Genomic DNA, 24,618 nt, shown 5'->3' with positions numbered 1-24,618 from the left:
CACTGGCTGCCCTGCGGGGAAGGAGCTCCTGACTGTTCCCGCTTGGCTCTCCTGAGCCGCAGTTACTACTGGAAATGCAAAATCAGACTCCTAACACTTCACACTCTCTCTCTCTCCCCACAAAGACAGTTTTTCCGGCAACATATAGGAAACACTGCGTCGACGTAAGGCTCTCAGCTTTGACAAATTCACATATCGTTACTTTCTCGAAGCAGGTGAAGACTGAGCTGTTGGTAAATGGTTGATGTGCTGAAACTGGGTGGTGAGTGACCCTACCTGTGGGGACTACAGCTACAAAAGTAGGCAAAAATTAGAAGGGCAGCCCCTGCCACCACCCCTCTCTCCATCACACAAACCCTGGAAGCCCACGTGAGTGCATTCTCATAGCGCTTTTTCTACAGACCTGCTGCAACTTCCAAAAGGACTTCTTAACGTTGTGGAAAAGCTTTTAAAGAGGATTCTCTTCACTGTGTCAAAAAAGAATGTGCCAATCTATTTTTGTATCAGCAATTGAAAGTGCACTTTCTCCTGTGGGGTGTTTGTGTGTGTAGCTGTGTGTGTGTGCGTGTGCGACACCGAGCTGATCTCAGTCCAGGTGGTTGGCTTAGCTGTTTCCAAGTGGATCAGTTACCGATGGCGAAGATCAAGGTGACCTTACGTGTTTACTTCTTGAAAAACGTAACTACTGGAAAAGTGGTAAATGGGATCATTTTTGGACACTTGGGGTTTTTTTTATTCTCTGATCTTTCCAGTGTTGTACCTTTGAAAGGATTACACTACTACTACTATGAGAGAAGGATCAGCAACTGACCTTAAGTTTTCAGTCATGTTTATAAAGATGAAAGCATTAGTATGAGATTTCCATGTCATGTTTTTTAAAAATATCTTGTGTTAAGCCACATGCATATTTTTAACCTTCGCACTTTTCCCACTGTGGAGATGGTTAGACTTGCACTCTGTAGTGTTGTATTTCTGTGCTCTATGTTAGAGTGCGTAATAAGCACATTTATTGTGCTCTATCTTAAAACAGTGTTTTATTAAAAAAAAAAAAAAAAGAGTAGGGCTCAGCAGTATAACAGGTGTCTTAAGGCTCCAACAGCAGGGGCATCAGCTATTACAGTTTTGGTTTTTAACTAGAGTTGACTGTGCAAAACCTAAAATCGGTGCCCATCGAAGTTAGAGGTCCAGTTCCTTTAGGCATTTCAGTACTGGAGTTTTACAGTAAAGCTTCTCTCGGCTTCCCTGGTTCTGACTGGACACTCAGAAAGCTGGAGGGTTTCATCCAAGCTCCCCAGCGCTCCATACACACTAAGCTAGTGCCATGCTTACGGACATCGTTCAATTGCTCTTATCCTGTGGGATTACACCCCTGTCCAATCTCCTCCTGTACTGGTTCACTTAACAAGCCTTGCCCTTGGCATGCCCCACACGGATCCAGTAAATCAAATACATTTATGGTATTTGCATAAAAATAAATCTCAGCCATGAGATTTTAGCTGAAGCCTTACCTCTCTAAGTTTGGGAGTGCTTGCGCAGAGCATGGAAAGGGCTTGTGAGCAGAACGTAGAGAAGTGGGATGTACCAGAGGATGTAAACACACTAATGCTTACTTTCTTTTGCTCTTTAATCCGTTGTATTATTTCCTTCAGTTAGGCCAAGAAACATCTCGTTTCTTTACCACCTTTGACTCTTTTAAATTCTAGTATGCAAAACGCCTGCATATGATTGCTCTATAGGATCTGGAAAGGTTACACATGTCAGGACAAAGGGGTATTTGTTTGATGCTGTTGCTCTCCCTCCATTTAAAGGGGGAGGGTGACAATGCTAGCTTATAGTTAATATTAATACTTATCTAATTACTGATTAGATACATTCCAACAGGGTTGGGGAGGAGGGGGTAAAGAGAGAACCGTGCACTTAACCTCCCCGCTGCAACACACACATCACTCGGCTGGCTGCGGAGCGAGGGGAGGACGGGGCCCTCACTGGCACTCCTGCTCCCTCCTCATCCTCCTTCTCCCGGCCCCAACGCAGCCAAGGAGCAGAGAAGCCAAGAGCCTGGTGTGTGCTCAACACCTACGGCTGTCCTGCCAGTGTGTTCAGCCCAAAAAGGCAGTATAGTGTTGACTTACAAGCCACAAAGGTCTGCAGGTCTGTTAGAAGGGCTTCCATCCTTGGCTGCATCCCTTCCCACCAAAATTGTGTATATACATTTGAGATTCGCTTCTGATTGCAGAGATCTGTTTCTAATAGCGACCACTCAAGGCTAAGCAGAAGCTTTACTTTTCTGTAAAGGCTTCTATCTTTTGCTTTTGAGTCTGTTTTTTTTATTTCTGTGTTGCTTTATAGCATTGCAGGGAAAAAGCAAATTGTGATTGCAAGATGCAGACTAAAGAATGACAGTCTTACAGTAGTCTTTAGAGACACTATTGAATCACGCTGTCACATCTTTTGTCTTCTGTGCTGCTACCCAACCCTGATCTACAGTTTACACAGATTTCTGGGGTGAAATCTGATTGCTGGAGACTTCTGCTTTTTGTTGCTGTTCTTATTGGTTTGGGGGTGGGAAACCCAGAGTGATGTTCAGTTACAGTTTGAATGTGGAATAAACGCTTAAGATGGTGACGATGTTGCACTGTTCACTTAGGAACGTATATAAAGCCATATGATGCTAGGTCTCAGAGCACAAAGCTTGGTCAGTACGACTATGGTTAGGACAACGGGCAGGATTTGCCCCCCTTTCCTCCCCAACCCTGGGAAATTCAAGCTGAAGTGGTAGAGGAAATCTGTACCAAACAAAAAAAAACCATGTTGATTGTTCGCCTTTGTCTTACATGGTAATGAGTGTTGATTTACAAATGATTTTAGGTTTAACTTTAAATAGTTGGGGAAAATAATCCATTCCATATCACTTGTTCTGTTTTGAAATTATATACCGTACACTCTACCATGCAGAGTTTATTCCTTTTCTAAAAAAGAATAAATAAAAGTTTAAAAAAAAAAAGACGAAAAACCCAGGCTCTTTTTCATCAGTGACAATATGTCAAAGTGTTCTGTTCTCCCATCTCTATGTGTCAAATGGTTTTGGTTTTTTTGTTCCTCTGCGACATAAAGCTGCTTATTAAATAAGCCAATGGTGGGATTTGTCTCCCTTGCAGAGTCCCCACTTCCTCCAGCCAAGTTCTTCACTTTCTTCTTCTGAAACCATTGGTTTTTTGGTTTGTTCTTTTCTAAGCTCTTCTTTTTGGCAGCAGCTTCTCCTCCTGGATCTGCCAGGCCCTGGTTCTCCCAGTCCAAACTGTCAGCGTGCAGAAGGACGAGGCACAAGCAGACCGCTCAGCAATGCCCCTGTTTTGTGACTCCTTGCTCACTGGAGAATATGGGATATACCACTTTAGTCCAGGTGTTAGTAAAATTTACAACTGGCCCCTGTACCAGTTGTAGCTTACAAGCAGTTGCTTCCACTTGAGAGGACAAAAGTTCCATTTTGGACATTCACGAGTGTGCACACAAGGAAATTAACCACCACCTGTTGGCATTCAAGCTATTTTTCTCCCCTAAATCCACCACTTAGGTAGGCCAGATGGTCTTGACAAACAGCACCCACTTATTTTGCATTTTCATTCCACTCTAATAAAGATGTGCTAAAGGTTTGGCTCCCTACCTCAACCTGCCTCGAGTCAGATTTGTAGCAGTTTGAACATCAGCTGGATTTACACAGATCTCAGAACATAGAAATGTAACGAAGACGCTTTACTAATCACTTTCCGAAACTACTCACAAGCAGTGACATCTTTGGGATAGTCTGTAATGTCTTTAAATGAGAGAACTTCAGCGAATTGCTCCTGCCCCATCATGTGTAGCTCACAGCATAAGCCCTTTTCTGGAAGCAGTGAGGAGTAGTTTGGTAGGAAATGATAACACCTTCCCACGACGCTAAAGGATTTTGGCACCAGGCCCCACATAAACATTAAAAAAAAAATTAAAAAGGAAAAAAGGTAACAGCAGTTTAGCAAAGTGATAGACTGAGCAATCACAGCAACGATGCCACCACCACTAGCTGAGGCTAAATCTGTCCCAAGTTGCATGTTTGGGAAGGTGAGAAAGGCGTGGGAGGTGAATTTGACCTTAATTGGTTCATCTTATATTTTAAACTTTGTAGTGAAGGAGTAAAAAAAACAATTTGGAAGAAGGAAATTCAGGTGCATCTCTTCAAAGAAACAGGTACACAAGCAAAAAGGTCTTTCTGAAACCCTGAATGTTGTTCCTTCCCACCGACTTTACTGTGAGCCCACAGACCCAAAGACTCAGCCTGGAGCCTGCTGGTCCAGACGAGCTCAGAGAAGAGCTTTTCAGTCACTGGAAACCAAAAAAATGCCCTGCCCAGACCCCCTAAGGGCAAACACCAGGATCAACAGGGAGAAGTAATGTTTCCAGTGTGCTACTGGGAAAGAGCAGGCACTTCACAGGTCCTGGAAAATGGCCTGTATGCCTTCAAAGCAAGGCAGGGGGGACCAAGAAGTTGCTGCTGACTTGGGTAGCTCAGTGAGTGCTATATATTGGCTTCCATCAGAAATGAATTTACTTTTTGTATGCATTCCTCTAGCCTGTCATACAACCCTTTCCATAAGCTTACTGAGCATCATCTCAAACCAGCTAGGAACCTCCTCTCTGCTACACTGTTTAGACAGATGCTCCAGGACTGAATGCCTCCCACCAGAAGAAGCCTTCCACTTCGCAAGCAAATTTCAGTGGTGACTAATTTATAACTTCTTGAACTCATATCAGTATTTAACCTGAAACTGAAATATTTCTGCATGGGAACTATGGGGTGGGTGGGTCCTCCATGGCAGCAGGTATTCTTAACAAAGGTCAGGTATCTAGTTAGACAAGATACTGAAAGGAGGAAAAAGAGGTGAAAATAATCCTCTTCCAAGAGTTTCAAAGTGCAGTGGCGTGTTGCCTTAGCTAACACTAGAAGGTACCTCCATTGGGAAGTCATCCAGACCAGGCTTCCAGAACCACCAACACGAGGTCCAAACTTACACTTTTTCAGTTCACCAGCACCAATGAGCCAGCCTTTATACTCTTCACAGAATCACAGAATGTTAGGGATTGGAAGGGACCTCAAAGGGACCTGGGAAGCCTCGAACAGGCTGCCCAGGGAGGTTGTGGAGTCTCCTTCTCTGGAGACATTCAAAACCCCCCTGGACGCCTTCCTGTGTAACCTCATCCAGGTGTTCCTGCTCCCACAGGGCGATTGGACTAGATGATCTTTTGAGGTCCCTTCCAATTCCTAACATTCTGTGATTCTGTGTGATTCTGTGATTCTGTGACTAAAAGGGCACAGAACAGCATGACTGAAATACAATCATTAGCAAACTTACCTTCTGGCCCCAAGGCCAAAAGTGAGCTATTTAAAGAGCACCAGGTGTGTGCTCTGGCCTCCCATGATCCAGCCCACCAACTACCTGCACTGTAGCTTCTCATGGAGCATAAGCATTTTAAGAAAATATCTAAGCATGAGTTAGATGTTTCACACGGACGAAGTCCAACACATTTCATTTGCAAACATCAGGAAGTTGTTCCAATCTCAGTCTCTGCTAGTTGTGAACATTTTCTTCTAGCCAAAACTAGACCATCTCCAGCTTATAAGCCATTCCAGGGCATTTACATGCACTCTGTGCTCAATATTTGATGCTTTCTTCTGGAGCAACACCCTCCTAGCTATCTTGAAACATCCTCCAGCGAGCAGCAGAGACTTGAATGCCCATCAGTATTTCCGTGGGCAATCAGTGAGGCATTGCATTCAAATGCACTCTCTGAGGAACATTCCAGGTATCACAGTTTAAATTATGGATCATGTAGATGGATTAAGAATCACGACATCATGTTCTCTCTTTTATTCCTTGTTAGTTGCTTTTCACTTGACCGCTGCTGTTTAGGTGGGGTTTTTCTTTATTTCTTTTTTTCTTTCCTCTTGGTTCACCTTTTATTATGTCAGTAAATACAAAGATAAGCAGGAAGAAGCTTGTGCAGTACTGGGAGTTGGGTCTGGCTGACTCTTCCACATGGTGCACCCCGAGCTGCAGACTCCACCCTTGTCTGATTCATTTTAAAAGCCTGCGGTGTCCATTAATGGAAAATTGGACTCTGTTCAGGCTGTGATGGTGTCCATGGGCAGGAAAATGGAAAATTTCAGATTAAAGAGGTCAGGAAGAAAAATATCTGGTGAATCTAATTGATAGTGGCAGCACAATTATTAAGGACAAATTTTAAAGAAATGGCAGTTTGTGACCCAAAGCAGCTCCTTGGTTAGGAAGATAAAGAAGGGTACCATGAAAGTCTTCAAGGCCACAGGGATGAAAAATCTAAATATTCCTCACCAGCAGGAAGTTCAGACACTTTGCAGAACTGATCTTTTGAACATGTATGATAGGACATTGATCGCCATGATGTTAAATTTGCTAACCACCCAACTTATTCTCTCCTTAACTTCTTATAGATCTGAGACATATCTGATGGCACTTGGGCTTTCCCCACTCACTTTTGTACTCATCGCTAAGTTTGAGAAAGTGAAAGGAGGCTCCGGGACATCACTCTGTAGTTTCATTAAAATAAGCAGCTGAGTAAAGGGAAGAAAGCACTACAGCAACCTTCACTGAAGATCTCATCAGACATTAGAAAAGCCCACGATGGCACATGGAAACCCATCTACACTGGGTTGCTGCTGCCCACAGAGCAGAAGCCAGTAAATTGACATTTCAAAGGGCAACTGAGCTTAGGTCGTAGCAATGGGGTTCTTAGGGGGAAAAATAGGTAAATAAAAAGCTGGAAAACCATGTTGAATTGCTGGTCTTAAACCTGCTGATCGATTTAATTACAATACTGCCCTCATATTATTTTCTTTTTTTCAGTGAACAGTGTAGCAATAAAGTAAAAGAAATATTTATTTTTAGCATAATTGTAACTATGGTTACTTAAGACTACTATAGAAAATAGGAGGAGATGAAACCAATATAATGACATGGAACCTTAATGGATTCTACATCAAAAATACCCCAAAACCTTCAAGAATGTTCCAGCTGAAATCTCATGCCATGGGCTTGGTTTCTTTGTTTGTTTTTAAACTATCACACGGAAAATGAGGATAGAATTCTATAGCAGGAATATATTTTTGGAGTGGTCAAAAATATTTCGGAGCACTTTGTACCTTCCTATTAAGGAAAGATGGTCGAACCTCCAGCCTATGAAAGAATTTGTCATGAAGTGAGTTCATGAAGTCTCTCAGACCAATGTGAAAGACATTGGCTATTTATGTTCCCTTTTTCCCTTTCCCTGAAAAAAACACAAGAACTTGCAAAACTCTTCCAATCTTTACCTTTGGATGAAACAATTGAGTGGACTGGGAGCTGGTGCAATATTCCATTATTTTCCTCCTCTTAGCTGGAGTCACAGGCTAAGACATTCCCACCCGCACAACCATCTGTTTCAGGGAGCTTTACCTAGCCCAAAGCCCATGTGCAGTGAACAGAGTATCATGACTGATTGATAAGCAAATTTAATCTGTGTTGGTTTAAAAGAAGATGTGCTTTATTAAATCACAGTGCAGAACACTGCGATTGAGCCAAGTTTCCTCTAGTCTGGAAAACTCTCCCTGTTTTGCCCTGGGCTGCTGAAGCCCCAGACACTGGCAGCAAGAGGTTACACAACCATCTCGGCTGTTTTCCACTGCATTGACTCCTTTAAAACAGACTTCCATGGTTTCAAAGAGGAGTTTGAACCAGAATGGTGCCCTTGTGTCATGTTTTCATAAACAAGAAGAGTGAAAAACACAAGAGAGATTTTGAAGGGAAAGGGGAACTTATTTTCTAGCTTTTACACCAGTTTCTGTAGCAGGAGGTTAAGGGTTCCTCTGTGAAAATTTTCAGTGGCGCTGCTTTTGCAATTCAGCATTAGCCCTGGTGAACCACACTGCTTTTCTCCAAAGATTTCTGAATCACCGTGGGTTTGTTTTATGGGTTTGTTTGTTTGTTTTAACCCAAAAGAAAACACTATAGTTGAGGATTTTTCCATCTGAGGGGCTGTGGTAAGCGACTTACCCATACAACATGGCTATTCACAACATGAGCCATTCAATTTGTTGCTCAGCAATTTTAATATTCCACTTTGAATACAGCTGAGCCACATGAAATTCTGTTGTGTAAGGCTCTCCTTGAAAACAGAGATTTATTTTCTTTGGTTACAGCTCGTCGAGTCTTGAGGCTACAACCATCTGTGTTAATCTGCACAGTCTATTCTTATTCATCATCAATAATAAGCCCAAGGAGCACCCATGCTGAAGACAGTATGAACAGACAATCTAATAAAGAAATAAAAGCTGCCTTGCTGAAATTTCTAGCTTCTGTGTCTATCCTACATCCTAATTCTCTGAATATAACTGGAGACATTACATGAGAGAAAACAATTAACTTTGCCCTGAAGGAGCATCATGTTTGAAAGAAAGTTCAACTCTGTTTTCTGAGTAGCCATCACCGGAGTGATTTGCAGATCTGAGTCTTAGGCAGCGGGACAGCAAGAAGCAGGATGAGAAGAACTTGGGCGCTGTTTTCTTCTGCCCACTAAAATTTATCGTGCCTCTTACACTACAGCTATCGGGGTGTTCTCCACGAACTGCTGAAGTTTGCTTCACAAGTAGATGAGGTCATTCAGCTGCTGGCAAGCGAGATCCAGGGTAGTGCCTGCAGAATCACACGCAACTTTACCTCTAGCTTGGTCTCCAGTGACGCCAAAATGGGGTTGGCATTTCTGTCATTCAGCTTAAATGAAGAAACTCACTGTAAGGGCTGATCACGCTGAGCACCCCTGGCAACACACTGATGATCTTTTTGCTGGCATTGGACTGCCCGTAGGGTTGCAGACTTATGGGGAGGGAGGGTCTCAATTAAATATTTTCTGACTGCTCTAACCTGAATGAACCTCTTTTGCTAACTTGTTAGCTTGTGGAGGTAACTGGTATGGAGGCACAGGGACCCCTCCCCTTAGAAGGCAAAGAACAGACTGATTTCTAGTAAGGGTGAGGTGACTCCTTGAGAGAAGTTTTCCATGGCTTGTTTGAAGCCAAAGCTCACTCCTTGATGTTCCAGAAGGTATTTGACAGAGAAAGAGCAAAAACCCCTTCTGGTTCCCATCTCCAGCCAGGGCTAGAGGGGACGATTAGCCAGAGCGGCTTAGCCTCAACAGCTTTCAAAGGAAGGTTTGAGAAATATTTGCCCTGCGGTGTTTCCTACCCCAGCCTACGAATCCTTTCTGCTGTCGTGCTGTGACTGCTAATTACTGCAGCCTAGTTCTTACACTGGGTATTTGCAAATCTCCAAAACGCTTCTGCTCAACAACAATTTCATGCTTGAGCCACAGTCCTCTTAGCAGAAACTTTAACCCACTTGTTAATCTGGCTGGTGTTAGTGATGCCCCTTCTGCAACCAGGCATGACAAGTGGCATTTCCAGCTCTCCACCTTTCCTTTCCATCTTCATTGTCTAATGAGCTGACGAGTGTAACTCCAAACTACCAGTTCCTCAGTCTGAATATCCATTTCCTCCAAACAACATCAGTGGCTTCTCCTTATCAGCTGGGGTTGTGCTGGAGGTTTGTTTTATTCAGCCAGCTTGCCTCTGGTCGGCATTAACATTACCCAGGATTGCAAGGTGCTGGATGCCTGCAACTCCAGCATCAACAAACCTGTTAGCACACCAACTTTTCTCATCATCATCAAGGGGTACAGAAATCAGAAGTTTAAGCGTAAACATGGACCGAAGTCCTAGAGGAAAATCGGCCTTTCATCTGCTTCCCAGGGTACTTGGACCAACACAAGTCTTAAGGTAGAGCAACCACCTCTTCCTCAGCTTCATCTGTAGAAGCACAAGTTTGCCACCGTCTCAAAATGGTATTTGTAAGGAGTCATGAAAGGTATGGAACTGCTGATAGCAAATAGTAATAAGAAAAGCTCAAGCACTCTCAGCTCCTGACATTAGGCAGCCTCTCTTACAGTCACGTCTGCAAATGCCATTAGGGGATTTCATCCTTTGCCAGGCAGTTTTTCGAGAGGATTGCACTCATTTTACGATTCAGAAAACCATGTGCTTTGCTTTTCTGTGCAGGCGCAAGCTGGCAGTTGGGCAAGTTCTGAGCTATATGTTTTTAAATCTTAATGGCAGAGCATGAGACAAAAATATTCTAAGTTTGCTCTCAGTGTGGTTTTTGAAGAGATTTTTGTATACCATCAAATCAAGAACTTCACATGCCAGCTGGCTCCTCTCATCTATTCTGGAAGCCCAGACATTTATGAGAAGGTAGAAGAGCACTGTCTGACTGCTCTCCATCCCAGACAGTAAGGAAGAGGTACACTCCTGATCAAGAAGAGACAGCACAACTTTTTCACCAGCATCCCTCCAAAAAATAATAGTCAATTTTGTAACAGCAATCAAAGCTTACACAATGTCACTTTCAAAGCATAGTTAAAAAAGGGTTAAGCTTCTCAGACAAGGCAATTAATATGGAAATAGTTACACAACCTTCATGAGCTCCTTTAATCCCTTTTTGGGACTAAACAGACGTGTATTTGTAATATACCCTATTTTAAAAAAAACCCAAAACAAAACAACAACAACAAAACCACCAAAAAAAACAAAAATAAAAACCCCCTATGAATAAGCAACACATTTTTCAGAAGCAAATCTCTTCCGATTTTATTCCCTGGTATTAAACTATTTTGGTCCCAACTCTTTTCAGTCCTGCCCCCAATCTCCTTTCCCTCACCCACACCTTCTCTTCAAACAAAATGAGCCTGTCCCTGTGTCTGTCGTCTGGAACAGGATTAAAGTTTCACACTGAGCCTGTCGCCTGGTTCGTGGTAGCAGATGATCTGTTTGAAAGCTGCTCATTCAGCTTCTGCTCCGGGCAAGGCAGATTTGCTACGGAGTTTTCTTCAACCCACCATCTCCTTTAGCTTAAAGGGAAAACAAAGCTGGAGGAAACCTTTCCTCAGCGCTCAGCACAGCTCCCAGCAGCTAACTTTTCTACAAGATTTAATAAAAGCATCCTTTTCAAAACATATCCTATGTTGACATCACATGTCCTGAATTTTTCAGAGCTTGTTTTTTGGGGATGAGAAACAAGAACATAAATATATATACATTCATCCACTAACTTGGACATATGTGTTAAAAGAATAATAGTAAATCAGAACTCTATCCCCTACCAAGCTTTTTAATAGGTCTATTGCTTTTTAAAGTATAATTTAAAAAGCTTTTCCTATTGCTTCTTGCTACGATCTCTTGTTCTGCAGACTTTCAGCTTCAGTATTAAACTGGTACTGAAAGCATGGCATAGATTCTCTTCCAACACAAAGCACAACAGCCACTCAGCAATAAGCAACAACTGAATCGCTTCAGTGGTGAGCATCAGGTTCATTTAATTCATTTAACAACATTTTCTGCTGGAAGCTATGTCGCAGCTGCCAGATCCACAAGGATGTTTTGAATCAGCATCGCTGCTGCCTGCGTTTTAGTAACTCACTTGTAGTCAACATCCATCAGCTTAAAAATTTCAGTCTTCTTTCCATGGCACTTGGCTTTAAGTAGAGGCTCCTTAGCACCAACACCAGCCACACACGAGCCTCTGCAGCAGATAATACAAGCCTTGCCACAAACCCATTACTTCAGCGAGAGGAAAAAATAAGACATTTGGAAAATAAAAGTGTAAGCAAGACAAGATCAGAAAGGGATTACGTGATTCAGGACCATCTCTGTCTGAGTGGTTTGATCAAAACCAGTAGATAAGAAAATGCCACGATGGGACAGCTTCCAGGGACCTGCTGTCCCTCAGAAAGACCAGCACACTCTGATTTCTCTCTCTAGTCCCACATGGAGACATTTCAACAGCTTAAATGACAGATACTGCTAAAACCAGAGGTTCTTCCAGCAGCTGAGATACAGACCTACTGCTTTGTAGTCAGGCAGTAATTAGTGGCTTTAATTAGTGTCATTGAAAGTAAAGGAACTCTTCCTTAGAGCTGTCTGTTTCTCACTTTGTATCTTTGACTGAGTGGAAAAAAGGACAATTAGATATAAATAATCCACCCTTTGCATGTTCATTCTCTAAATTACTGAACATAACTGTTCGCTAGTCTTGCAAGAGCCATCTTAAGCCTGAACTTCTGAGTTTTCCTCCTCATTGTAACAACCCCGAAGTATGTTTTTTACCAGGCGCTACCCCTCCTTCTGAAGCAGGGCTGAACTAAAGCTCAGGTCTCTGCTTCCTCAGGAACCACCAAGGTTTGTTCTGCCCCATCCCCTCCAGCCACCAGCCTCCACAAGTGGCCAGTCTGTGTCTGTCCTCCCCATGCCTGCCCCCTGCCATAATCCCCTCCCTGTCTGGGGCTGTTTACTGCCAGGAACAGGGAGCCCAACCCACACCTCTCTGCATCTCTTCTCCCCAAAATACCGCTGGCAGGAACACGCCCCTTCCCAAGAGCTCACCGTTCCCAGCCCAACATCCCCACCCTGGCGCTCACCACTGACAAGGGCACCACTTGTTCCAACAGCCAGAAGCCCCCCAAAGGGCTCTCTCCCTGCAAACTCTTCCCTCAAGCAGGGCGAACCCCCCCACCGGCTCACTGCTGGGAAGGCCTGAGCAGCCCTTTGCTCGCAGGCTGCCACACCAGACCCCGGCTCTGCTGTCACCTCTGCCACCGCCTGAGGAAGAAGGAAGACAACCCATGCCTTGAGCACCTTGAGACAACTCTGAACATGCAGAAACAGATTTTGAAGGCCATGGAGCTCCCCTTCCACCCTATACCGAGTCTTTAGCAAGGCTGATGAGCCTCGTGCTGGTCTGCAGGAGTCATCCTCACCTGAAGCAGGTCAGGTCAGAGGTTGTCTTTTCATCCCAGCCACGTTTGACAGAGGAGCCCAACCTCACTGTCAACTCTGCTTCCTCGATTTGGTTATGTGGCAATAAATTTAGACTTTACTTACATCAAGCAGAATCTTAGAAGTGCAAGCACGTTGCACTAAGGCACAAAAATGAAAGCAGAAGCAAACAGCTCAGTGTTGTTTAACATGCATGACGTTAAATAAAACGGTAGTGGTCTTACTACGCAGGGAGATACTAATTCAGCAGCTGCAGAGACTGAATTCCCCCAGAGCCAGCACGCTGCAGCCATTACTCCCAGCAATGTCTGATTTTCCAGCCTGGAAGGCCCTGAGGGTCCATGGCTGGCTGTGCCTTGGCTCACTGGGTGTGAGGACAGGCTAAAGTCCCCTTGCCATGTGGCTCATGTTGGTTTCAGGACCAGTGCTCAAGTTCAAGCACGGGTTTCTTGCATGCTTGTGCCTCTCGCCACCTTTCTTCCCAAACCTGAGTTTTATCACCTGGCAAGAAAATGGCTCACTCCAAAGTCAAGCCGGAGCGTGACCCAGCATACATGGACAACATGCCAGCATAAACAGACGCCTTGCGATCAACTGGGATAAGCTTAGGTACAATACAGGTCAGAGTACTTCTCTGAATTATCTTTTTTTAAATGAAAGCATTTTTTTTCTGAAAACCAATGAAAATTTACTTAAAACTCCTCAGTCATAGAAACAGACTGCAATCCTTTGTAAAACATACCTTCTTTGTTAAGCTATGGTGTTTTATTTGAAGTTTAAACATGGCTATACTTTAAAACCCATCTGGTGGAATTTGTTAGGTTGAAGCAGATATACCTGTGCTAACTGTAGCCTTCTAAAAGCTGCATGTCTTGCCTAGACTAGTCACCCGAGTTCCATCTAGAGAGAGCTGCACTTCCAGGGGGTCTTTCAGTCATATTAACACAGCAGTCTTTTCAAGAAGAATCATCTCTGTGAGGGCACCTCTCTCCTTCCATTGACTATGAAGGAAACTTTGTCAACTTAGGTTAAGGTATTACTCTTTAGATATCTAATGTCATGTGAGACAAGTCCCTCTACTCATTGAAGATTTGTTATCAAGCTCCTTTTACCATGCAGATCTTCCGCACCATATTATCAACTCATCATTTAATATTACTTTCACATAGATTGGTTTCCCAGGCACTAATATATCCAGACTAATTTCTAACAGCCATTAAGCAACCAGAAATGAAATTATTTTAAGAACTCTTGACATGAATTGCCTTACACTCTTCATGACATTCAGTCAAGGTTCATAATCTTTGTTGCCTCTTGCAATAATTTAAGAGACAAGCCACTGCTGGGAACATTATGTGTTCCTCCACCCCCTCCAGCTGACAAAAATTTGCGGAGTTCAAGAGAAATCTCAGAAAACGAGAGAGGAAAAAAATACACACAGAGCAACCACGACAGATATTGAGATTTATTGCTGATTTCCCTGTTCTGCAAAGCTGTCAAACCACCGCAGTTCCAGAAGGGGATTATCTCCAGACGCCCCATGGCCTCGGTCACCATGTCAGTTCAGACGACGTGACTAGAGACCTGTGTGCAGCAGCTTGCTGCTTACGGAACAGTTGGAGACAAAAATCCATCCCTCCTGATCCCAAATTCATGGCAGGATCTGGGCTCTGACATTGTTTGGTACAACCTGCTGACAGCTTCCAAACAAAGAAAGAGGGGCATCCAGTGGGGAATGCTGCTTTTCCTGAGTTCCGTCCCTTGTGCAAGAAGCTGCTCCTGAGAGGTTCTCACACAGAGCCACCAGCATGAGACAGAACAGTTTTTCCTTTACCACATCAATCAGAAATAGTTTGTCTTCTGCTTTGAGGCAAAGGCTCCTAACCATCCTGCCAACTGTGCTGCTCTCTTACCAGCACTATTAATAGCATCGTTTTTCTTTCTCAATAGAAAAACAATAGGTCTCTTTCCTTGTGTTTGGTTGCACTTCTTCATTCCTGCTGCCACATTTTATTCATGATAGGGTCTCTAGGCTGCAAGTCAGCTCTTTCCCAGCTGGTGAGATCCGGTTCCTCTTTATGTGCCCGTCCTTTCAGTGTAAACAAGCAAAGCTTCTCCAACTGCACTGATCACAAGGCTGTAAACAAAGTATACCACAAATTTAGCATCATGCAAGTCCCCCTACTTCATACAATGCCAAACAGCACAACATTAAGAGAAAGGTATTGTTTTGTCTAAACACATCTAAACCTAGAGACAGTAACCCAGTGATTTTTTCATTTGCCTTGCTAAGAAAAGGCTGAAATCAGAAATGTCGTCTTTAACTGATCTCACCAGAAATTACCCTTTCTATATTTTATGGCTGGTGGTATTCACATGAAAATAAACAGACAGAAATCTAGACAGAGAAAGGTGCACCTAGGTAAAAGAACAGCTGCACACCCATACACTAGCAAGAACAGGAAAGGAAGGCAGGAAAGTTTGAACCTCATTAGGTTAATAATTCCCCCTTGCAATTTCTGTTTGTGTTGTGTTCTGTCCTGAAGTGATGAAGAGATATAAAACCTAGGTTTTGGGGACTGGGGAAACTGGGAAAAATAATTTTGCTTTGGGGAGAGCCCACTGGTAGTAGCAAGGTGGGGAGAATTCCCATGTTTGCTTCTCTTTGTGAGGAAACTGGTGAAAGAACCTGCTCTAGCTGAAACAGCACTAATGCTTCTCTCCAAGGCTCAGGCTAGAAGCAGGGCTCCAAATCAGGATGAATGGTTTTACAAACAAAAGCCATTCACCGAAATAAGCTGTCAACACACTCAACCCGTGCAACAGTTAATAATCCCCAAATCTCCTCTGCTATCTATCCTAGCTGACAGGAATATGGTAGGATACCAACTCCTCTCCCCTTTCATAACAGTGCAAAGCTGAGTGTACAGACTTTTCATCTTAGCCTCATGGCTTAGTGAGTTTATGAAACAGGAAAGCTCCTTAATGAACAGACTTCTGTTAAGTTCATTTGTAAGAGGGTGCTTTTTTTTCTTGGAAAAAAACCCCAACATGTAAAGCTGAAGGCTCTCTGGTCTTTAACAGCATTATATTCACTTAAATCTTAGCTTTGGTGAACCGTTTTAAAAATCACATAACTGTCCTTGTTCCTGAGAGGATCAAACATTGTATAACAACAGTACGGTATCTTACAATTACACAGTAATCAGCCCTGGAAAGTAGGTGCTACAGACAGTCTGTAGAGAGTCCACTGTGGGGACAGAATAACTTTGGGTGTGGAATTACCAACAAGGAGCAAAGGGCTGTGAGAACTGCAGGCTTTCCAAAAAGATCTAAAACATATGAGTCTGTCCGCCTGTAATCACTAACAACCTCTGAGCAGTTTTGTCTGGAGAAGGTTAACCCTCATGTCTTGCCTAGATTTCAGCTCCAGTTATAAACATTCCCTCTGCATTAATTCCTTCAGAAGCTAAGGTTGGATACTATATTCTTTTTTATCCTAAGGAAAAAAACCCACTGAATATAGGAAAAACAAAACCTGACTCTTAGAAGTTACTATTTTTTATTTTTTTTTTTAAATTTCTATAGACACACTGTTTTTTACAACATTTTAAATGAAGGCTTTAAAAAAGAAGCCTATCTCTGCTGTAGCATTCTAAAAATTAGACTGGCAATTCTGTACAAAAATTAGTAAACTGTATCAGCCCTGTTCTGTAAAAAGGTGACTGAATCTAAACTGTTCTTTAATAAACCTCAGGTATCCACGTGCCCATGCAATCCATACTCACCAGATTACTAGGCCAATAGAAATCATCATTATAACTTCAAGATGAAGCAACGCAAAAACCACTGCTAAACATCAAGCCTTGATTTACCTTCGTTTTACCATCTGGCAAATCCTCCAGCTTCTGTTTAATGTGGGGTGACAGCTAACTGCATTTGCCCATCACTCAGAAATCAACATATGATATTGTCCACAACAACACTGCAGCAACATTAAAAAATTCAGTGACTAATGATCTCATGAGTGATTTGCAGCTGCTATCATCTAACTATTTCCAGGGCTTTGCTGGTAGCCAAGGCACTGCTGATGCACAAGCAATAACAGAACTCAAAATGACTAACTAACTAACTAAATAAATAAATAAAATGGTTATATTTTTGAATTATGACACTCAAAGTGCAACAGTGGCCCACGGGCTAAAGCAAAGTTTCTTTTAAAGGTACGTATGCGTTCATCATTTATATTACTTTCAGTGCATATGGGGCATGTGTGCAACTATACAGGTCTATGTTCTCATATTAACAAAGGTATACATGATTTTTTTAGTATACATATCAGTGAATACATACATATTATAAAAGCCTACCTCTATGATGCACATGATAGACCTGCATAAACACATGTAAAACACGGTGAGGAATGGCAAGTTAATGGTCTGCACTAGGAATGCATTGATATTAGTTCAGCCTCTTACACACATAGGCCACATAAATGTATTGCAAGAGCTAAAAGAATTTGCACATTACTTATTATAGTGTTTGAGATTACATGCGCCTAACACACATACGAGGATGCATATTCACACATGTATATGATGAGGCTAGTTTAAACTGAGAGTCTCCTTCCTGTAACTTCACCCCTGAAAAAAGAATATGCTAATTCCATTGACTGCATAGCTGATTTTTTAGGATGACAATCAAATTGTGAAGGGAAAAGAGCAAGCAGATTTTCATTTCTGACAACAAGTCTGTCCTCAGAGATACATGCCCAACCTCATATCTAGTTGTTATTTGCATAGTAGAAGCATTTAGGAGCGTTGGTCATGGGCTGGAATTCCCTTTTGCTGAATGCTGTCCAAAGCACAGACCAAAACTATAGTCTTTGACCAAAGAAGTTTGCATGCCAATCCTTTCTATTGCTACCTAAAAAATTCAGGTTGAGGCAATTCATAATGTGTGGCCATACATTAAAAAATACAGCTTTGGAAAAAGTTTATTATCACTGTTTTCTACTATTTTCATTGTATGCATTCACAGTACACACTGTGTTAGGGCAACTTGAATTGATTAAAAAGATGAATTGGTTGAATTGGTTAAAAAGATGCTGTCACCAAACCATGATGCCTGTATTTTATTTTCAATTCCACCACTACTTTATAGCATGACTTTGAATGGGTCATTTATTTGCCTATTGCTTCCATTTGTCAAGCTGTAAAACATGCTGAGTGAATTGTGGTGAGGCTTGATGTCCAAAATGTCTGTGTTCTCCCACAGAGGCAGAAGAAACTCTCTGTATTGCTGAACTGCATCCATCATCGCACACCTGGTTCCCCTTACATTCGAAATATTACTGGTGCTAATAGAAGGTGACATTTAGAAAGTATTTCCACATGAAGCACTGTGTGGAAATTCATTTTTACTGTTAAGAAAAAAGCTCACGTAGGCACTTACCAAGAAATTGTTAGTACATTGGCAGTCATGACAAAGAAGAATGGTGATAAGCTAGCAGTGATAACCTGCAAAATTGAAAGAAAAAGAAGCAAACTTTGTGATCTTGTGATATCACGAATGAAAAATGAAATACTTTTGCTGAAGCAATGTGCAGTCACATTTTTTCTTTTTTCTTTTTATTTTTTTTTCTTTGTTGTCTGTCTTAATCATTACATTTAGTACCTAAAATAGATTGTCAGTGGACAGGAGAAACTCAACAACTTTGCTAAACATGGAGGTTCTACTTCAGTCCAACCTCCCTCCCCGATATAAGTGGGAGATAGCAGGAAGTAGATTGAGAGAATCATAGAATTGTTTAGGTCGGAAAAGACCTTTAACATCCTTGATTCTATCCGTTAACCTTGTACTGCCAAGTCCACCTCTAAACCATATCCCTAAGCACCACATCTTTTAAACACCTCCAGGGATGGTGACTCAACCACTTCCCTGGGCAGCCTGTTCCAATGCCTGACAACCCTTTCAGTGAAGACATTTTTCCAAATACTCATTTTAAACCTCCCCTAGTGCAACTTGAGGCCACTTCCTCTTGTCTTATTGTTTGTTACTTGGGAAAAGAGACGGACACCCATGTTAACCCTTCAGATCAATCCATGAAGCAGAAGAAGTCCCAACAGACAGGGATACAAGAGCTGCACAGCCAGGTTGGAGCAGGAACCTGCCTGTGGGGTATTGCTGGAAGAGCACATGCAAAAGATGCTGCTTGTTAGGCTGGAAAGAATGGAGAAAATGGTACGATGGTCATGTGTCGCAGTTCAGTTTTCACTCCTACAGAACCCAGACAGGGAACCAGAGCAGAAGGTCCCTTATCACACACCCCAGCTGCCCTGGCCTGGAAACCTCCTGGCTTTTATTTGCCCACAGCAGGCTGGGAGAGCACTCAGATCCCAGGCTCAAAAACCCTCATATTTCTGAGAATAATGAGAGCTTGAAATGTGTTTGTGGGCGCAGAAAAGCCAAAGAAAAGGAACAGGGTACAGCATAAAGAAAAACAATGCAACTTCAGTGGATTTATATCACAAATACCATTACACCAAGGTGTTCTAGGCAGAGAAGCTGTGGGCAAACAACTTTATATTTTCACTATACTGATCCTAAAACCAGCAAGTTCCCGACATACGATTTGTAACAGCTCCCTGCCTCAGCAGCTACGGAGCTACGACATCTGCATCCTGTGCGCAGTTTGGGACATTTTGTTGCCAGATGGATAATGTAAAATGGAAAGAGTTCAGAGAACAGTGACAGAGCCATTAGATGGAGGGATTGATTTTCAGTCAACAGTTAGGATAAGCAATGCCTGTGGGAAAGGAAAACTTGGTAGTGATTTACAAATACTTGGGAAATACAAGCACTGAGGAATGAGAGGCACTTTTTAGGATAATACAAAATTGCCCAAGGAAAAGGATGAAATTAAGAAACAAAACATTTAAACAATTATCAGCTAAGATTTCCTAATCATTGTTTGTCTAGTTGACTCCCAGGGGTGACAGCAGAAACTTCATTCGTTAATCTATTACTTGTTAAAACACTACTACATGTGCAGTAGGGAAGCAAATGGCATTTTAGAGTAGACTCTGTGCACCACAGCTCGCATCAACCATTTGTTAGTCAATACCCGCCACATTTGTTAAGGCTGCATTTTAAAAGGCAGGGTTCTGAATCTGCCTGGAGCATGATCAGTGCAGGATCACGAGCAGCAGCGGATGAAAAAGAGCTGGTTGTCCCCTACTTCTCCAGCCCCACTCTAACGAGTTAGCCAGAGTGGGGACAATTAAGCAGAGCAAGTATTGAGACCCTGCAGTGGCAGGGGACTACACAGTGAGTGTCTCCTCTGGCCTATTAGGGGTTGTTCTCTAATTTAGGGAGACTGAGGCATTCAGATGTTTTTTTAATCCTTAGATATTACCATAAGTCACGCCCTGACTGTTCTGGATTTGCCTATAGCAGAGGCACCTTTTACAGGGAAAGGCACAGGAGATGGACTTCATCCAGGAAGGATGCCATGAAACTGCAGATCCACTCCATTCCTGCACAGCAGTCATACTGCTGGTATCCACACAACCACGGACCTCCTGATATGAACTATTAATCCATCTGACTTAAGTATTTGCACATGGCCTGCCAGAGCAATGAACAACAGGGACAATACTGTAAAGCCCAAAGCTAACAGAAAAAGTGAGCTCCCACTCCAGGGGAAAATCAAAGGTATGTATCAGCTCTACCTCTATAGACTCGGATGTATACATACCAGCACACATATCACTACATAGGTGCACCCAAAAGAGGCTGACAGAGGAGAAGGAATAGTCACAAATTGAAAGTTATTCTTCAAAACTCAAGAAGATGATATTACAACTGTCCACATTCAGGTCACATCTTGGCCTGTCTCATAGCAGTTTGCAGCCATTGAGAGCTGACACCTACCGCAAATAGTGGAAGTTAAGTACTCAGGAGCTGAATCTTTCCAGCACTTCACCCAAATACAGCTCCTAAGCTAAGCTGGATATCTGTCAGTTCAAATGCATCACTTCAAAGTACATCCATGTCTTCTTCCAGCAGGCGGGATTCTCCTCTCACACACCTTGCAGCAGCTGTGCTGACCTAAAAGGAGCTATTTCTCTTTTACATCAGTATGAATCAACTGCATCAGTAGAATCAACTGCACTAAGGTTATCTTAGGCTAATACTAACTTATTACATAAAAAGATACAATATTCCTTACTGAGCATGTAAACAGGAACTAATGAAGGATAGCAGCTGTGGTATCTACAGATCATTCTTTTCTTTAAGCTGTCCTCCTGAAAGAAACTGAACGTGCTGTATTTGAGAAGTGACACAAGTTAAAGTTGTGTCACCCCACTCCCTTGTAGAGTCTTGTTTATCAGAAACTTGAGAAGAGGCCAACAGCAGAGAAACAGGCATTTAAGAACTCTCCCAAAACAGGCCTTATCAAAAACAATACACCATTCTACTGCGATCATCCCAAACCTCTGCAAAAATGCAGGCTGTAGCCTTTTGGGCTATTACAGCACAACACTGTTGTATTTTTGAAAAATTATGTAAGAGTCTCTCAGTGCCAAAGAGAAACAAAATGTGGGTTGGAAGAGCACATGAAGTAAGCATGTGAAAGAAAAAAAACCCCAACAAAACAAAAACAAAGCAGAAGGAAAACACATTGCTAAAACATCCAGCTTTGATTATATATCTAAAAGAGGAGCACATTTAAAAATAGAAATCAAGTTTTCAGGGAAGCTAACCATATTATTTGTTCCAGGGGAAGAATCTTAAGTCTAAGGACATAGTTCAGAAGGTAATTTCCCTTCAAGTACATTTCAGCATTTTCCAAAGTGCCTATTTTGTTCAAAAAAACCCACCCACATGGATGTTCTGAATGTCCTTTAAAAAAAAACCAAACCAAACCAAAAAAAACCAACAATCACAAAACCATAACATGCTAAGTGCAGTAATCTCTCTTTCTTTACTTCAAAGGTCACCATTCAGATGCTTCAGGAAAAGGAATGAGCTTGCAAGACAAAAGACAGCAAGTAAAAGGACAAACTAAAGTTAATGATTTCTAAACATATTTTGGTGCTGAATCTTTAAAACTAGGAGGTGGAAAGGAAAATTTTAATTAGCTATAACCACCATATTTTGAACAGAGGTCCCCAAGATTTTGACATACAGTCACTAATTCTACCAAATGATACAAACTGGATGGTTGAACCTCAACATTTTTAGAAACAGGAATAGCTCTGTGGAGTCTGCTTACCTACTTGCTTAAAGGAACTGTAACCAGGCAGTACTGCAAAAGCTGTTCTTAAAAACATTCATACCGTGAACATTTCTGCAAAATTCTGACAAAGCTTTCAGTAATCAGGAAAAATAATCCAAGTGTAGCATCATTTAACAAAACATTTCCATGTGAGTTGAGATCATTCCTGAGAAGTAATTTCAAACCCTTCTTTGCACAATAAAAAAGGAAAAAAGATTGTTTATTAAAATAAATAACTCTAAATTTCACGTGTCACTCCATTGTACTGTGGAAACAAGATCCAGCTAAAGGAACATTTTATTAACGCACATTTGCCTTGATCTCAATTATTTCTATAGTTCAAATCACTGAATTATTTACAAGTAATTTTATAAATGAACAAAAATCCCAGCATTTCAGAATGTGCTTGTTATCTCAGTCAAAACCAGTTCTAGTTCTTTACAATGTGTATCAGCACTGAAGGAAATATGCTTGCAACAGATATTTACCTGAGATGAGGTCTCTGTGTATGAGGAGAATGGGCTGATTTCCTCCACTGCTGGAGGACACAACTTGCAGAAATTCATCGGCCCAGCCAACTTACCCTAGATGAAATGGCTTATATGGCAATGGAGATAGCCTGCATGAGCTAGGACTGCAGATCCCACCAAGAAGAAGAAAATTAGAGCAGCATCAGCTCAAGCACTGGGAGAACACTGCAGGACTGCCAGAACAAAGATTAGGCCTGAATAGTTAGATAATGAAACAGAACAGATGGGACTTCTTTACGTCGCTGCTCTAGGACAAGGAACAAACAAGTACCTGGAAAGAAAACAGAGGCCAACCCAACCCTGTGGCTGGATTGTGCCAGAGAGAAGGGTCTTAGAATGGCACAGAAAGAATCACAGAATGTCCCGAGTTGGAAGGGACCCACAAGGATCATCGAGTCCAACTCCTGTCCTGAACAGGACAACGCCACAGTTCACACCATGTGTCTGAGGGTGTTGTCCAGTCTCTTCTTGAACACTGTCAGGCTTGGGGCCGTGAGACCTCCCTGGGGAGCCTGTTCCAGTGCTCCACCACCCTCTGGGTGAAGTATCTTTTCCTAATGTCCAACCTGAACCTCCTCTGGCACATCTTCCTGCCATTCCCTCAAGTTCTGTTGTTGGTCACCAAGAGAAGAGATCAGTGCCTGCCCCTCCTCTTCCCGCCCTTGTGAGGAAGCTGTAGACCATGATGAGGTCTCCCCTCAGTCTCCTCTTCTCCAAGCTTCTCCAGCAGCCCTTCTACAAGTTTGCACCAGAAGTGGGGTTAGACACACCTAGAAAGGGTGGGACAGCAGAGAAATACAGACTCCTCTGTCACCTTGCAACCTAAGTCCCTAAAGAGGGAAACAAAGCTTGTGAGACCCCTGCTCCAGTTTCTGAACAAGAGCAACATATTTCGAGGAGATTCAGTGATAGGAAAGACCTATTGTAAACACTGAAACAGAAACAGATGAGGCTGAACTCATTGTACCTAATGACCACAGATATCCAAGAGTTCTAGGGTTTGTGCATTAGAGAAACCATGTCCAAAGATAACTCATCAGAAGTTGGTAAGGCATGAACTATGGTGAAGCTTTAAGGAAGGATCACAAGGAATCAAGTAGAAGGAAATAAACTGCTGTTTCCTCAGTGGTGAAATGCCTGTCTGAAAGTCTGAGCTTTGGGTATGGTATACCACAGCCTGGCAAAGCAGGGGAACGTGGGCCTCCAGAGAATTAACCCACAAGAAGTGGGACAGTCAGAGGTTTCAGACTCCTTCTTGGTTAGAAAAGATTCCCAGATTCAGTTCCCCACATAAAAAAAGAGTGAAAACCTCAGGAATTCTCACCATTCTGGGAACCAAAGACAGGCCCGAATGCCATGTAACACCCCACACACCGCCTACATCGTCATTTATATTTAACAATATGCTCTGAAGGACAACACAGTGCCCAATTTCAGGATCCAAAGAGAAGAAGGGAGTCAATTCCACAGGTCCAGAGTTTGCTCCTTCTCAAGCTGAATTACTGGCAACAAGAACAACGACGGCACTGGTGAAATGCTGGGTAACGGACTAAGACTCACCAAGCATAAATATCCTAATATATGGAAGAACCTGTTGCACAGCAGGGACAAATCCAGCACATAAAATCACCCTTGCGCAGCCAAAAGGAGGCATAGGAAAGAACGTGCTCTCATACATCTGCATTTGTAAATTTGCTTTAGTGATTCATGAGCAGAGGGAGGCACTACTACCAACTAGACTTAAAGAGTTCCCAAGGAACTTTGAGAGACCACAACACAACTCATGACGTGAATGATCCCCTCCTTTCTCCTAATCACATTATGGGCAGACAGGAAAAAATGTTCAGAAGGGAAAGCCAAATTTATTTCCTAAA

General features: G+C 42.5%; 1 protein-coding gene across 1 annotated transcript in view; it reads right to left on the bottom strand.

Annotated features, from left to right (window-relative positions):
- Positions 1-14,933: 14,933 nt before the first annotated feature.
- The window catches only part of TMEM241 (transmembrane protein 241), a gene marked incomplete at its 5' end in the record, with an annotated part of 56,804 nt that continues 47,119 nt past the window's right edge, over positions 14,934-24,618 (bottom strand). Inside the window, 2 exons of the mRNA XM_080340252.1 lie at positions 14,934-15,068; positions 18,386-18,450. Coding sequence (XP_080196378.1) covers positions 15,008-15,068; positions 18,386-18,450 — 126 coding nt within the window. The 3' untranslated portion in view covers positions 14,934-15,007. The remainder of the gene's footprint in view (positions 15,069-18,385; positions 18,451-24,618) is intronic.

The sequence above is a fragment of the Nesoenas mayeri genome, assembly GCF_963082525.1.
Source record: "Nesoenas mayeri genome assembly, chromosome: 2".
In the NCBI taxonomy this organism is placed as follows: domain Eukaryota; kingdom Metazoa; phylum Chordata; class Aves; order Columbiformes; family Columbidae; genus Nesoenas; species Nesoenas mayeri.
The sequence above is the reverse complement of the archived record's forward strand: the minus strand, read 5'-3'. Positions and strand labels throughout refer to the sequence as shown.